This window comes from Crocodylus porosus, unplaced genomic scaffold (genome assembly GCF_001723895.1).
Source record: "Crocodylus porosus isolate Cpor-Errol unplaced genomic scaffold, CroPor_comp1, whole genome shotgun sequence".
NCBI lineage: Eukaryota > Metazoa > Chordata > Crocodylia > Crocodylidae > Crocodylus > Crocodylus porosus.
Window position 1 is genome coordinate 75,891,650 of NW_017728931.1, and position 15,889 is coordinate 75,907,538.

Consider the following 15,889-nt stretch of genomic DNA (forward strand, 5'->3'; position numbering starts at 1 on the left):
AAAAAAAAATGTAGCATGTTGGACGCAATATTTCTGAACTTGGGAAGCAGTACGAAGTGGATAATGCACTGGGCAAGGACTTTGGACTCCTGTATCCTGGCTTCTATCCTTAGCCTGGTGAGTGATATTGGGTAAGTCACTTCCCTGATCCGTGTCATTTCACTTTTATAAAATGAAGATAACGGTATAGATCACCTTTAGTAAAATGGCTTGAGATCTAATACAGTATTACAATACAGGATGAAATATTTCCAAAAATGCTGAATATTGTTGATGATCATATTACATGAAAAATAAAAAAAGTAATGAATATCCGGAGTTTGTGTGTCATATATTTATAACTTACCTTTTATCTAAAAGTTTACAACTTGGAGCTTGCTTTGGGTTGAGTCTTGGTGTATGAAATCTTACCTCATAGTTTTTACCACCTTTTAAAATTGCACACTGATCTCATCCTTATTCAGGCATCTATATCTAAACATTGTTTTTAAATAAAATGTAAATAAAAATAATTAAATTTAATAATAGGCACATGTGATTATTTTGAGTCCCTAAAATAATAAATAAGATGCGTTATGCATACAAGGAGGGGTTAAATGTGCACGAGCTAAGAAACTTTAATCATTTGCTGAACCTTTGCTTATGCTTTATCTTTGACGTATGCAGCATACTGGGAATTGGCCATTTGCTTTGAGAACATTATCTTTTTCATGAAAAAGTTTTTGCAGAAACTTATTTTTAACACTGAAGTCTGACCAAGTGAAGGCAAGGACTATAGTCACAGGCTTAAAAAATGATTCTAGGTGGGACCTGGTGTTATAGGACCTTGAAACTTAAGTTGAAAAGCATACTTTTGAAGTACTGTATGAAACTTGCCTCCTTTCAAGAATCTGTTGTGACACTCAAACAAAACAAAAGAAGCTTCCCAGAAGCCAAGAATGATAAGAATATGGAATAATTTCCAGCAACCCACTGAATGTTACACAAGGAAAATACATACTTCAAGGAAGGCTGCTCAACTCCAATATATATAGGATTTAGAAGTTCCATACTACAGGCAAAATCTTCCACTATTATCTGCAGTGGAGTGATGACAAGTTATACCAGATGAGACTCTAGCTCTCTGTCTTCAGAAAATTCTCCACTGCTTGCAAGAAAAAAAAATTAATCTCTACTGGCACTGTTGTGAGACGCGCCCATGCCTTGGAGCAGAATTTGACCCAATTCTTTTGTAGTGCGTTAAGGTTGGACTAGTTTATTTACCAAAAAAAAAAAATAGCTGAGGATTACAACAATGTAGAACAGCATATATGATTATGTAAAAATAGAACAGAGTATCCCTTTTTTTCCTTTGCAAGGATGAAAAGACATATATATGGGCACATGGTTCTGATGTTATACGAAAATTATAGCTATGTATTTGAGTATAAGCTGTTCAAAACTGTTTGCACTATTTTCTTAATTTTGCTTGCAATGATTGACATAAGAGATTTCTATAGTACATTGTGAAGTAAGTGTTAATATTGATGTTGATTATATTTCACTTAGAAGTTATGAATTCACAAGTAGTGTAGTATCAGGAGTATTTAATTACTTTGGCATGCAGTCATCTTGTTTGCTATTCTTGTCTACTTATTTCAAATTTTGTTTCATGCATATTATGCTGGCTATAGTAATAGCAAATCAAAGTACTATTAAAGAGGCAATTTATGCATTGTGCTTTTGTTAAAATGAGGTTTGAACATTTTTCCACTTGCATAGTTTTTGAGTAATTCAGTTATAATCTTTCCTAACTTCTTTCTGGCATATGTCATATGTTGTTAAAAATGATAAGTCCACGTGTCTCTTTTGATCGAGAAAATAAACTGTAGACAAATGGTATAAACTGCAGCTACATCAGTCACTGTAAGATTTTAATGGTTCCCAAAGTGTCAGAGTTATTAACAGCCTTCTACAAATATATTATCTTGAACTATACTTGGAAACCTTTAATTTAGTATTAATGTATTGCTAGTTTTATAGAATTCAGATTATTATTTGATTGTTCATGAATGCATACTTGAAATTGTTAAGAAAACATATTAACTGAATCTTAATTTTTTTTATATAATTCTGATTCCTGGTTTTCTCAAATTAGAGTATGCAAGAGGAAGGAAGGGGAAAGCAGAAGGGAAAGGAGAAATATAAATTAAGGGAAAAAAACAGGGAAGACCATCTCTTTGGTTGTTGAACAGGTTACAGTGTAGTGATTGGCACCATTACTTTTTATTATCCATAACATGAAATTAAAGGATGCCAAGCATCAAAACCAATTTTAAAAAGGTATACAACCCAAAAAAGTTGAGAACCACTGCACTTCCATTGAAGTTAATGGTTAAACCTTTTTCTGATTGTGGTAAGGCCCTAATGAATATATATGAGAGTTTCCAGTACTATCAACTTGGTCCTAAAATAATAAGTAAGTGTTGGCTGCAGCCAAGGCTGGGGATTTTGACTTGGGTATATTGGTGCTCATATTGGGACTCAAATCTGTATGTTGCTAGCTAGAGGGTCTTGACCCTCTGCTTGGAGTCACACCGATCACCACATTTGGGGTCAGGGAGGAATTTTACCCCATGATCAGATTGGTAGAGACTCTGGGAGGTTTTGCCCCCCTCTGTAACAGAAGCATGGCCCTCGTCCTTGGATCTCTTGGTGCATTTTAACAATCTTTCTAGGACACGGTCTGCCCATGTGCCCCTGCTTTACCTGTGTAGTTTCTGTAATAGCTTAGAAAAGGATTTGTGTGGGATGGTTTGGAGAAAGCAAGGGGTTAGATTAGATGACCTCCAGAGTTTCCTTCCAGCTCTATCTTTCTATGATTCTGTGAAGTTCTGGTTTGTAGGGTGCCAGTAATACTGCTGTAAGCTTTCTGCATTGCTTCACATATTCAGCTCTGTTTGGCTGTGATCAGCTCAGGAAGAGGAGGAGTGACATTAGTCCTTTTAAAGCCATTTAGCACTGTGTTAGTGATCCAAAGGGGAAAAATACACCCAGTGAAGTTTCTGGATGAATTGGACTGGTGGTGTAGTAAACAGTTACAAAGACTTCTGTGTACGTTTCGTAGTAGTTTCATAGTAGCTAGGGTCAGGAGGGACCTGAACAGATAACGTAGTCTGACCCTGATCTCTAACCTAAACCTATTCTCCATTAGCTTATTACCATTGTTCTTTATCACTCCATCTGGTGCTGGGGAGAATTGGGCTCTTCCTGTTTGCTGATGATCTCCCCTGGCCTATCCAACTTTATTGCTAACCTAGATACAACCAACATCTAGTGTGATAAGCCAGTCACACACCTGGACACAAATAATGTACAAGATGGGGGAGGAGATCCTTCAAAACAATGGAAAAAACTGGCTCCCACCCAACCAGCTCAGCAAAGGTGGATGCAGTGACCAAGGCAGTTAAGGAGATCATTGATGTCTATGCTGGTGAATGGCTCTGGACCTTTTTGGACATTCAGCTTCCCTCAGAAAATACCAGCTGTTCCTTTTCACTTGTTTTTGACCTCAGAAAAAAATAACAGCTATTCTTCCCTTTCCGAGAGCTCAGAAAAGCCCCAATAGGCCAGCTTGGTTTGAACACTGATGAGACCAGAGTTGGTTCCTTGTCCCCAGTTCCTTTTTCAAAGCTAATCTTCACACAATTAAAAGTTGCTAGGAATGAATGAGACATGCTAAGGACCTAGACTTTCCTCAAAAATGTATATTAATGTAAAATAATATACATTATAACAACATGCAGTAATATGCACATGTATATAGTGTAACAATGTACATTATATAATATGCAATAATAGACATGTATAATGCAATAATATAGATTATATAATATGCAATAATAGATGCATGTGTACAATGTAGTAATATACATTATAATAATAAGCAATAATATGTAAAATAATGCATCTCAGGTACATGGTTGGGAGGCTCACACGTGACAAGGGAGTTCGGGGCTGAGCAGTGCCCTGCCCAGACTTATTTGGAAGTGTCCCCCTGCGGTGGAGACATGAGGTTTGGGGTGACCTAAAGAGGGACCATGTCCCATAACCCCAGGTCCTTATTCAACCCTAGGCGAGGTTCTTGGGTAGATGTGATCTCTTTGATCAGATCCGCTGGGTAATTGGGGCAGAGGCCTTTGCAAGCTTTTGGGCACCAGCACCCTTCTTCCCGCACAGGGAACCTCTGTTCCTCTGAGGTCCCCGATAAATGCGAGAAGCGATGTATTCGAGCCACGCTAGTATTTCACATCTGTGTTAGTCAAGCCACCTGTTGGATAATGCCCTGGGTCTCTAGTCATCGTGACTGACAGGTGGACAACCTTTAAGCGTGTAAAGATGAGCTTGGAGAAAGGATCCAGGACCGGGATTAAGGAGCCAAGAACCCCCTCCTGTTGGGAACCCCTGGCGTGCCTTGTGAGGCCGGCCGGCGCCCGCGGGCGGCCCGAGGGGCGGGGACGCTCCCTGGCCAGGCCAGCGCGTCGCCCCGCTGCCGGGGGCGGGAGCAGCGCCGGGCCCCGCCCCCGGCTCCGCCTGCGGGAGCGTCTGCGCTGAGGGCCGCGGAGCAGGTACTGGCCCCGTGGGCTCGCGTGGCCGCTCCCGGGAAAGAGACGCATCCCGGCCCCGCGGGGTCTCGGCCGGTTTCCTCAGCTGCCCCCGGCCTCCTCGTGGCGCGGGAAGGAGCCGCCGCGGTTTCTGGTCGCGGCCCGATATGGCAGCGGGGCCTGTTGGCGGCCCCAGGCAGCGCTGCCGGCCGAGCTGGAGGGGCGAAGAGCTCCCCCTCCTCGGAGCGAAGTTACCCTGAGACCAGCGGGTCGCGAGGTGGCGGCAGCAGTGGGCGGGGGAAATGGGGCCACAAGCGGGGTCAGGCTGGGACAAGTTTGGGGCGCGCCGATTTGGACCCCGCTAAGGGCGCTTCCAAGGCCCGCCGGCCTGTGCTCGCTGCCCACACGGGGCCTCCACGTCGGGCCCGGCTCTGGATCGAGCTGCCAGGTGGCTTGTGTGGGGGCGGCATGTAAACAATCCTGGTTAAACGGGCAACCACAGGTGCACACAGCTGGGGCTGAGGGGAGGCAAGCCCTTGTGAAGCCCGTGGAGGGAAGGAGCAGCTGTGAACAAGCAGCGAATTGCTTAATGGAGCAGTCATTAAGCTGTTCCCTGTTTTTTCTCTTGGGCTAGGGGTACTAGTGCCCCTTGCTTCTTCCTCCTGATTCCTGCAGCACCACAGGGTTTCCCTTTCCCCCTTCCCTGCCAGAGCCTGGCTGCCCATAAGAGTAAGCTAATAGGTTATGGCTGCACTTAACTGGCTACAAGGATTAACTGTTTACCTTTCCCATGCCTAGTAGAGATAAAACAAGCAATTTGCAGTCCTTTGGCATTGCAGGATGCATCACTCCTGGGTCCCCACCTAGAGCAGCCACAAAACCCAGGTGTCCTGGCTCCTAGCTGCACTTCTGCTCCTCATCATCACTAGCCCTTGGCAGAGCTGTGCAGGTGAGACACTTTATTGACTTTTAACCTGCAACTGCTCACTACACCTTCTAGTTTCACATCACTTGACATCTCACAGATTTCACATGGTCTAAGTGTAACTTCACCCCCTTATTCAGCCTCTTGTCTTTCTTTTCAGACTACCCGTAAGTGTATCCATAGTGGTAAAAGGCAATCAGGGCTCCTTGTATTAGACTGGCAAGATTTTTGCAAAAAAAAAAAAAATATATATATATATAGTCTTTAATTGCAAGCTTTTGGGCACAAGCACCCTTCATCTGGCATTGGAGAAAGATTGTAAAAGTTCTCCTGGATTGAAATGAAAGTTTGTATTTCATAGGATTTCACAGAGGAGTCAATAGATGGAAAACTCTGGGCAGTCGGTTCATAGCTGGTATGGAGACTCTCACCTCCTGTGAGGATCTGTGCTGATGCAAATTACCTTGAAACAAAGGAGCACGAGCTCAGGTTTCAGGTGGTCACAGTTGTTTCCTGCTTGAGAAAATATGAAGATTTCATTAAAAATTTGGCTAAACTTTGATATCTTCCATGTCTCAGGTATCCAGGTTGTAGCCATATTGGTCCATAGTGGTAATAATTCTTATTTGTGAAGAACTGCAGATGGTTCACAAACTAGCTATCTCCACCATAAGCTTTTTTTCGCCTTGTTTTGAGATTGTACCTTTATCATGTGGCACTTAAATCTCCGTAAAACTGCAGGATTAATTTTAATTTGTTATGACCAGATTTTGAAATAAAATATTTTAGATCAGGGTAGACAACATTTATTGGCTGGAGTGTTGAAAAGCACCGCAATGCCTACCTTGGAAGGTGCTGGCATGCCAAAAAAACAAAATGAGGGCAAGGGGTCCATGGCAGGATGCCCTGCTTGTGCCCCTTGCCCCCCACCCAAAGCCAGCCCACCAGCCTGGGCTCTGTGGTTGTCAGCAGCTACCCCAGCTCTGACACGGGCTCCTGGCTGGCAGCAGCTATCCAGAGCCGGGGCTGGCTGTAGCCGGAAGGCTCCAAACAGCTGTGCCGGGCTTCGGGCTCTAGCATCAGCTCTGTACCAGTGCATGCACCCAGGTGTTGGAGTGGGTGGTGGGTGGGGGAGGAGCCTGAGGCAGCGCAGCCCCAGTCTCTCCCCTGCTTCCGGCACAGAGGTGATAGCAGGGTTCTGGAGCCCAGCATAGCTGTATGTAGCCAGCCTGGGCTCTGGGCAGCGGCAGCAGGCAGTGGGCAGGCTGCAATCAGCTGCGTCAGCTCTATGCTGGCAGTGACTGTGCGTGCGCCTTGGAGTGGACAGCAGGACAGTGTAGCCCACTGCGAGGTGCGTGTGCAGTCTCTGCCAGAACAGCTGATGCTGGTTCTGGGTAGCTGCTGCCAGCTGGGAACCCTGACTGCTCCCAGCAGCCCATTGGGATGCTGCAAGCCCTGCTGGGAGCAGCCTAGGCTCCGTTGCTGACAGCAGCTACCCAGAGCCGGGGCTGGCCGTGGTGTGCCAAGCAAAGTGGCCTCTCGTGCCGTGCTTGGCACACGTGCCGGGGATTACCGACCCCTGTTTTAGAGGCATGTTGATGCTAAAAGTGGAAATAGATGATCATTCCTTTTCTCTGTTGTGATCAAAACTCCTTATATTTTGCAAGGAAATCTTGATGTTATTTTAGATGCAGTCTTTACAAATAACATATATTTCTGCCTGCTACTTTGGGGAGTGAATAGTAGGAACTATGTGGACATAGAAATGTGGCCAGCTTTTACAACTCACGAAATCATGGACAGACTGATTTTGGAGGGAATCTTGAAGTAAGGGAGACAGGCTGCAGGTGTATCAGTGGAGGAGGATGCAGCATAAGCTGTGGAAGTGCATAACCTCAGACTGAAAAAAAAGTGATGACTTATGTGAATTTAATGTATACTATGCTCCTAAGCTGCAGGAACAATCTGCACTAAGCTTTTATACTTTGTTATGGCTCTTTCTTTTATTTCTTGTACCTTGTTAATGACTGCCTCAACATTGACATGACCTCATCAAGTCAAGCCTGCTTAAAAAGCATGGAAAATGATGGCTTCTGATTTGGTGTAAAAAAGACTGTATTACAATTAAGTTACAAAATAGATGCTGTACTGAAGAGTTCCTATGCACTTAAGTGATTTATGCATTTAATTGATATTCAGATACCCTGGCTTATGCCCTGACAAATGCCAGTTATAAAACATGGCCTGTGGGCTGGATTTGGCCCAGGGATGTATGCCATCTGGCTCTTGGGGCAGCTTATGGGGTCCACCACTTTCCCTCTATAGGCTGGATTTGTCCTGTGGAGCTTGTTGCTGGGAATGACAGTCCCTGTGGCTGTGGCATTATTAATTCCCAATGTTGTGGCATGACTCTGGAACCGAGGGAGTCAATGCTGCTCCCCTCCCCTTCCCTTTTGCCCTCTGCTGAAGCAACTAAGATCTGTAGTGGGGGTGGGGAAAAGGGAAGGTAAACACTAGTGTTAAATCGCTGAGCTCTGGAGCCATGCCAAACCAACAGGTCCAGCAGCTGTGGGAATTAAATCTAGATTCAGATCCTATGAGAATCCCCACAGTTTGTACAGGACCTGCAGAGCCCAACAAGTTTGGCAACCCTGCTGTACATTGAATTTGTGGAAGGGAAGGAGTGTGCCCAAAAGGGTGTATTTGGAGTTTGTCGATCCTGGTCAACAAGTAGATCCTGGAGCCTCTTGGTCGATCCTGGGTTGGGGGAGAGCTGAGCACCCAGGCATGCCCATACCTGCCCCCCTATTCCCTAACAGGTCAATCTGTCGGGGAGGGAAGAGGTGGGGGCCCGATCAGAGTTCCCCGCAGCGAGCAATTGACCGTGCAGCCCAGTCAGAAGCAGGGAAAGAGGTAAGTAGGACTCCAGCCTGGCTGGGTGGTGGGAGGATTCGAACTTTGAGGGCTTCTCTCATCTCTGCAGGGGTGGAGGTGCCAGAGGCTGCTGCCACTGCACCTCTAGCCCTGCTGCACCTCGGGCCCTGCTGCAAGCTGGCTATGTGCTGGTGCGCCTCAGCTCAGCAGCAGTAGCTGCCTCATTGCAAGCACAAGTGTGGGGTGCAAAGGCTCTGTCCAGCAACAGGAGCAGCCCCCCGCTCCCCACATCCCTGGATGACCAGATCTTCCCGGACCCAGCCGGGTCGGGGGTGATTTCACTTATGTGCCATGGCTGTGCTGAGCCCCTGGCAGCCAGGCACATATGGCATCAGGCCCCACCCTGGCTGGGTCTGGAAGTCTCCGTGGTCTAGGGGTATGTGGCAGGGCAGGGAGGAAGGAAGAGGGCTCCCACCACTGGGTGCAGCTCAGTGGAAGCCTTGGGGCCTGTCGCCCTCCAACCCCCACCTTGTGCTCCAGGCACAGTGGGCAGCCTGCAGCAACAGCAGCCTCTTCCCAGAGAGGGCAGGGCAAGCAGGGTGGGCTCAGGTCCCTGGGGCCTCCGCTGGGCTGTATCTAGTGGCAGGAGCCCTCCTCACATGCCCCTACACCTCAGAGACTTCCATACCCAGTTGGTCTGGGGCCCTGCACCACATTTGTCTGACTGCCAGGTGGGTGCAGCTCAGCGCAGCTGCGGCACAGAAGTGGGATCGGGTCTGGGACAGTCCTGGGGCATGTGGGCGGGGAGGGTGGTGCGCGGTAGATCCTGGGGTGCCCTTTACTTTCAAAAAGTGATCTTCACCATAAAAAGTTTGGAGACCGCTGTTGTAGAGAAACCAGTGGTAAAAGTTCTGGAAGGTTCTATAAGGTTGAAGTCAGGGAAGAGGAAAGGAACAAATTACATGAGGTGGTGTTTTAAAGGCATGAAGCTAAGAGAGAAAACTGGACTTGGTACCAGGAAAGCTGAGTACTGGCAAGGGAAGGTATTGACTGCTATAGAAGTGGAAAGGCAGCCAAGACATCAAATAAACTTCCAAGTTGTGAGCAGTAGGTTCACTCTTCCTAATTTAATGACATTTATAAGAGTATTTGGAAAAGAAGCAGTTTTCATATAGTTTTTTGCTGTTGTTTTGCAGGCTACTACCGTGAAGCCCACAATCTAATTTAAATGGATTTAGAAGTTAAAGGAGTTTCTGCATCCTCTAGAGGGCAAGCTCAGCTGTCATCAAGGGGGAAGAAATTTAGCCAAGTATGTTTAATGTTGCTGTCTTGACTTAAAGATGCCTTTGAAAATTTCATTTGTATTTTACAAACTGTAAAGCTCAGATGTATAACATTTTCCGATGAGCTGGTTGACAATTACTTGACAAGATATTTTTAATTAGAAAATGTTTAAAAGAGTTCCGACTTAAGCTTATATGCAAAACTAGTCTAGTGCATGCCGCATGCCATAGGTGGAGCTGGAGCAGTATGTGTACTGTGTGCAATGTGGGGATCTGGAGCGCACACTGCATGCAGTGTACAAGGCCAGTCTAGGGCATACACTGCATGTGGTACACGGGGCCAGTCCAGGGTGCACGCTGTATAGGGTGTATGGGGCCAGGCTGTGGGCCTCATCTGACCCACAGACTGGCCCCATGCTCCTCATCCTGCCCATGGAGCATGATGAGTTTGATGCCCCTGCTCTATGCTCATACAAGGCAGGCAGCACCAGTCTTGCCATGCTTTCAAATGAAAGTGTCTGTTAGCTTGTATAGGATCATAACAAACCTGCTAGATTGGGTCCCTGAGAGGACCCAGGCCTTATTCCACATAGCTTCTGGATCCAGTACTTAGGAGCAAGGTACTTGGCTGTTCAGCCCAGGGTGCTGTTCAGATGTGCAGAGAGCAGAATTATGCCTAGTGAGTTTTCAGGTCATAAAGTGGGCCACTGGCACTCTGTCCACATAGCATGCTTACCATGAGTGGCAGCAGCACCCATAAGTATGCTGCTGTGCTCTGTTTAGGCTGCTTCTTGAACTGGAGCCTGGCTTTGAGCAAGCCAATTATTACTGTTATTCAGCAGAGAACTAACATTTCAAAAGGCAGTTGGGAGGCGCATCACAGCATGGTTGAGGACACTGCTGCCTGGTGTGGTATGTTTTGTGTGTAGACATAGTATTCCTTGTGCTGTGATCTTTCTGTGCTGCAGTTTCAGCACAGAAACCTGTGTCCTGTTTTATGTGGCCAAGTATTTTTTGGCTCTGGACATATGAATATGATCTTCCTACAGATAGGTCATTGATTTGGCTGCAAGTAGATTAAACACTAATGTCTTTTGAATTAAGCATGGTACATTTTCCTTTTTCTGTTTCACATCTACCATGTGCTATAGACTAAAGCACTTAAGTGAATTTATAAGCAAGTCCTAATCAGTCTTCCTTATGTACACATGCTTTCATTTAACTTCCTCCCTGTTGCTGAGTGACTGAATTAAGGACTCACAAACTTTGAACTGTCAGCTATGATGGACTGCTTTTCTTTCACTGTTGTCTGACATGGAATATAAATTGCCCTCCTATAGTCCAGTATTAGACCCTTGCTGTATTAGTATCCTACAGCCAGCACTTCCTTGGAAAAGCCATTTTTGTATGCCAGCCATTCATTAGAAGCATCTGTGATGTGGAACTTTCACCTTTTTCTTCAGTCTCTGCCCTCTTCTGTACTGCTCCAAGTTCAAAATATATCCATCCCTGATTCTTCTGCCTCTTTCTGGCTTAGGAAGGAAAATAATGGAAATAGCCACAAAACTAGATTCAAACTCTCTTCTTCTCTGAATGAGTCCTTGAGATCCCCAGATTCGATACTGAATAAATACAGAGGCATACAAGGGTAGCTCTGTGACCAGGACGGGCATGATACATGGGGCAGCTTTAGCTGCTGTGGTGCTAGTGGTAGTGGCAAAGTGGTGGCAGCTATTTTTGTGCCCCTGAAGCAAAGGTAGTGCCCAGGGCTGCCTTCTCCCCACCCAAGTTGCTACTGATTAACTGCATGTATTTTCTTCCCTCCTTTATATAATGCTTTCTGGAAAAGAGATCATAACATAATTTTAAATAGTGGTATATATATTTTAAGCCCATTCAAACACCTGGCAAAGTTGTATAATTTTAGTAAACTATTAAAACACAAAAATATATTTGATTGACATGCCGTTTGTGCATTAAAAATTATATTATTCAATGTAAGTTGTGCAGTCAGGTGCTTTATATTTTAAACCACCAGGTGGTGTTGTTTCACTTATAAGACCTTGCTTGAGAGAACAGTTTCTGTGAATTAACATTTTTTTCACACATTCCAGAGTTTAGTTTAACAATGACTAAACTTTCCTGAGGGTCTGCGTGCAGGCAGCAAATGTGTGCGGATAGTGCAAGAAAGCAGTTAGCAGAGTCTCTTATTAATTTCAAATGACTAGAAACCCTCTGGGCCCTGGTTGGTATCTGAGGTTAGGTACAGACATTCAAAAAGCCCAAGGCAGAATTGATACAAGTTATGTGGTTTTTTGCAAGCAGCATAGTTTAGATTGGTAGCAAACAGAACACATGATTACCCTTTGCAGGGCCAAAATTTAGATCGGGTTCTGCCATTTTTTAAACAAATTTATGTGTGTAGAACTTCTGTTCTGTTATGGGTATAGACCAGTTTCCAATCACATATACTGATAAAAGTGCAATGGCTGCATCTGGCCTGAGACACCAGGAAAAGTGACTGATATACTGGCATTTCAAAAGTGTAAACCATTTTAATGCATTGTCAATACATGGTAGGGTCACCACTTCTGGTTAGTCTTTTAAGTGCTTGATGCCCAGGAAAGTTTCTATTCATGTTTACCACAACTGAGTCATAGTCTTAGACACGGGTATTGAAGATATCATAGATACAGAATCTATAGAATCAGCTTTCAGTGAAAAGGAAATGTAGAACTTAGTACTATCAGTCTGTCAACAGTGTTGTAACCCAATACATCTTTAAGTTGTTTTGGTGTCTCTATTATAAATAACTAGTCAATTGCCTGTCAAGAATGATTGGCGGGGGCAGAGACAGAGGCCTGTGTGTCCCCCCCCCCAACCTCGGGCTGGGTGGTCCCTGCCTCCCTTCCACCACTTTGGGTTGGGGCCTGGACCATTCCCCTCCTCCATCCGCCGCTTCGGACTGGGGCCAGGCCCATTCCCCGCCTCCCCCCACCACCACTTTGGGCTGGGGCCAGGGCCTGAGCCATTCCCCACCTCCACCTGCACTGCTTTGGGTAGGGGCCTCGCCCCCCTCCCCTCTGGCCCATCAATCCCCACTGTCATGGCACTGCTCCTCTGTCTGTCCCTGTCTGTGTAGGGCACTATGATTGGCTGCCAAGACAGCCACTATCAGAGTGTGAATAAAGTGTTATGGACAGACAGACAGACAGGCAGACTTAGGTTTTTATAATATTAGACTTTAATAGAGGAATGAAAATTAGAATTGTGTTTTTAAATAATAATAATAATTATGTTGGCATTTTAATAGGGATGGAGACCAAATACACGAGCAGCTCGTCCACCTGAGTAAGTCTCCTTTTTGAGCAATCTGTTGTATTGCTGCATTAAGTAACTTGATTAATAAATAATGAAATTTACTGATGTTTGTTCTAGAGGTACATTGATATATCGGTCCATATTGGATTGGCACCAATAAAAGGAAAATTGACATTATTGGCAATAGGCTTTTTTTGGCCACTGTAGCAGATTAATGTTACCGATAAATGCTGTGTGTATGAGCACAGTCACAGTGTGATCATGGCCAGGAATACAGCCTGGCAGCTTGGAGAACAGTGTCTAGCTGGTAAGTTTATACCAGAGAAGGGGCTCAGGGGAAGGAAGGGGTGTGGAAGTGGGGCAGATCGAGGCTCCCATAGTGAGGAAGGGGGTGGTGTTGGGGCAGGGGCAGGTGCTGCCTACGTGGGGTGGGATGTGGGACGGTGCCAAGGCATGGGAGGGTGCGGAGAGAGGGCAGCTCCCTGCCGCTGTGCGCACCCGCAGGGGAGGTATGGGGGGCATGTGGGCCCAAGATTTGTATGCAGGGTGAGGGCAGGTTGCCTGCTGCAGGCCTGGGGCTGGAGGCATCACCGGCCTCTTCCCATCACGGGGGCTAGGCCAGGGCTGCTCTTGGGGTGGGTAAGGGCAGGGCAGGTGGTGGTGGCCCTGTGAGGGAGGAGCTATGGGGAGACTATAGCCACCTCAAAATTTGCTGCAGCTCCACCTCCCAGTGTTGCCTACCCCACCTCTGTCCTGAGCACAGCCCCAGCCCAGACTCTGACTGGAAAGAAGCTGGTGCAGCCTCTGGCCCTGAGCTCACAGTAGGCAACTTGCCCTTGCCCCATACATAAAACCAGGGGACACATGTGCCCCATACACCAGAGGGGTGCGCTCAGTGCGGGGAGAACCGCCCCACCTCCCCACCCCTCTGTGGCTCCTGGCTGGGCAGTGCCTCCACCCTGGCTGGGCAGTGCTTCCTCCAGCCCCAGCCCCAGCGCCTCCCTCATTGTGGGGGCCTCGATCTGCACCCTTATGCCCCTTATCCTCCACAAACTTACTGGCTGGACGCTAGTCTCCAAGGTGCTGGATTGCATATCGGCTATTGGACCAGTATTGGCTGATATAGCTGGTTTAGTAAGTGGCTAGCGGTATCAGCCAAAAAATCTTTATTGGTACACCCCTAATTTGTTCTGATGTATAAATAACTAAAATTTGTCGCTGTAAACTTCTTTTCTATATTTTATACTTAAAGTGAAATGTAATTATTATAGTTGTACTTTTTAAAAGCCATATATTGGTTTATGTTTTATTTTAGAAAAACAAGATCTTTTTCCAGATGTATATTTACATATTTTTGCTTTGTTCTTCTTTTTTATAACAAATTGTTAAGTGACTCTTTAGTTATTTGTGATTGCACAACAGACTATCTTGCATACTTTTTAAGAGGAGAAGTTGGAATAGGAGCTATCGTTTTTGCTTAATCAGTTTCTGTTTTTTCCAGATATAAACAATGTAAAACAGAGAGAACCAATCATGGGGAGAGTATGGGGGGAAGTTTCACTTTGTACATTATATCCAAGCCTAGGGATTTTGAGGCTTGGGAGCAGGGATATTACTTGTGACATATTCGATATTTTAGAATGCATTGAAGTTTGTTTTTTTTCCAAAAGGCTTTGAAGTCAGATTAGCTGTCCACTTTGTTCTGCCAACATCCATCAGCCATTACCTTGTCACATGGGAGTAAAAGGATAGTTCAGTAGCCATTCATTTAGTCATTAACCAGTGACTGAATGAGTCTGTAGCCTGAACAAGGCTTTTAGCTCAAGGACTAATGAAGTTATAGTAGTTTTGAAAAAATGTAAAAAATATGCCTATCTGCTGCACAAACTGTTGAAAGCTGACTTACAGTGCATGAAACTGAAATTTGGTGCTTTTCTCTAATCCTGTTTTATAGTGTGTGTGTGTGTGTGTGTGTGTGTGTGTGTGTGTGTGTATATATATATATATGTGTGTGTGTATATTATAATATTTCTTGGCTACTGGTCTTACTGCAGCAGTTCATAGGGTTGTGAAGAGAAGCCGAGGGGCTTGCTAGGAATGTTTGGCGCTGAGAATAGAGTTAATCTTCCAAGGCTTTTCAGAACTACCAGTGTTCTCTGAAACTGTAGACAAAGAAAGGATGTGGTGACAGAGCCTAAGATGAAGGGAAATGGGGTTTATGGGGCATTTTGGGGCCTTTTACTGTTACAGTGAAACTGTTTTATAAGAAGATATATTTTGAGGGGGGAAAAATACTTCATTATCATAGGTTTTCCTTGTACTGTAGTCTAAAGGAAAAACGTCCTGAATTATTACTAAAGTAGTCTTAACTTCCTCCAGGGTACCATGCCTCGACTTGGGGAGACTGGGAGATTCTGATGAAGAGGTAATCTGAAATCGGCATAATATGCTTTAAAAAATTCACTTACTGTAGGAATTAGTCAAAGTTCTGTTTTGTTCCTGAAAAATTACAGTTATTCTTTGTTCTGTTTATTTGAGGACGGAGACACTTATATACCATACAACAAAGGGTATCCTTGTAAAGGCTCTACAGATTCATCTTCAACTGTTAGTTGGGGATCACCGTTACAAACTCCTTATGCACAGCACTTCCGGACTCAACAGGTTAGTTTTTCCCAATAGACACCTAAAAATATGGGGTCTTTCATTAGAGATGAAATAAATACAGCACATCTACATTTATAATACATTTCATTTTTAAAAATTAAGATCTGACTGTTAGTGGTCCAGGTTCTTTCTAATGAAGTGCTTTTTATTAAGAAGCTGCTTAAATACATCATACCTATTTCTTTTCTTCTATCCTGATTTATGCCCTAATTAGTTTAATTTTTGCAACTAAGAAT

The 15,889-nt window shown here is 45.0% G+C and overlaps 1 protein-coding gene across 1 annotated transcript in view; it reads left to right on the forward strand.

The window, feature by feature from the left end:
• Positions 1 to 9,379: 9,379 nt before the first annotated feature.
• Positions 9,380 to 15,889, forward strand: part of CAPS2 (calcyphosine 2) — a 54,373-nt gene continuing 47,863 nt past the window's right edge. Inside the window, 5 exon segments of the mRNA XM_019543200.1 lie at positions 9,380 to 9,489; positions 9,579 to 9,691; positions 12,979 to 13,016; positions 15,366 to 15,411; positions 15,525 to 15,650. Of these exon segments, the coding sequence (XP_019398745.1) occupies positions 9,611 to 9,691; positions 12,979 to 13,016; positions 15,366 to 15,411; positions 15,525 to 15,650 (291 nt within the window). The 5' untranslated portion in view covers positions 9,380 to 9,489; positions 9,579 to 9,610.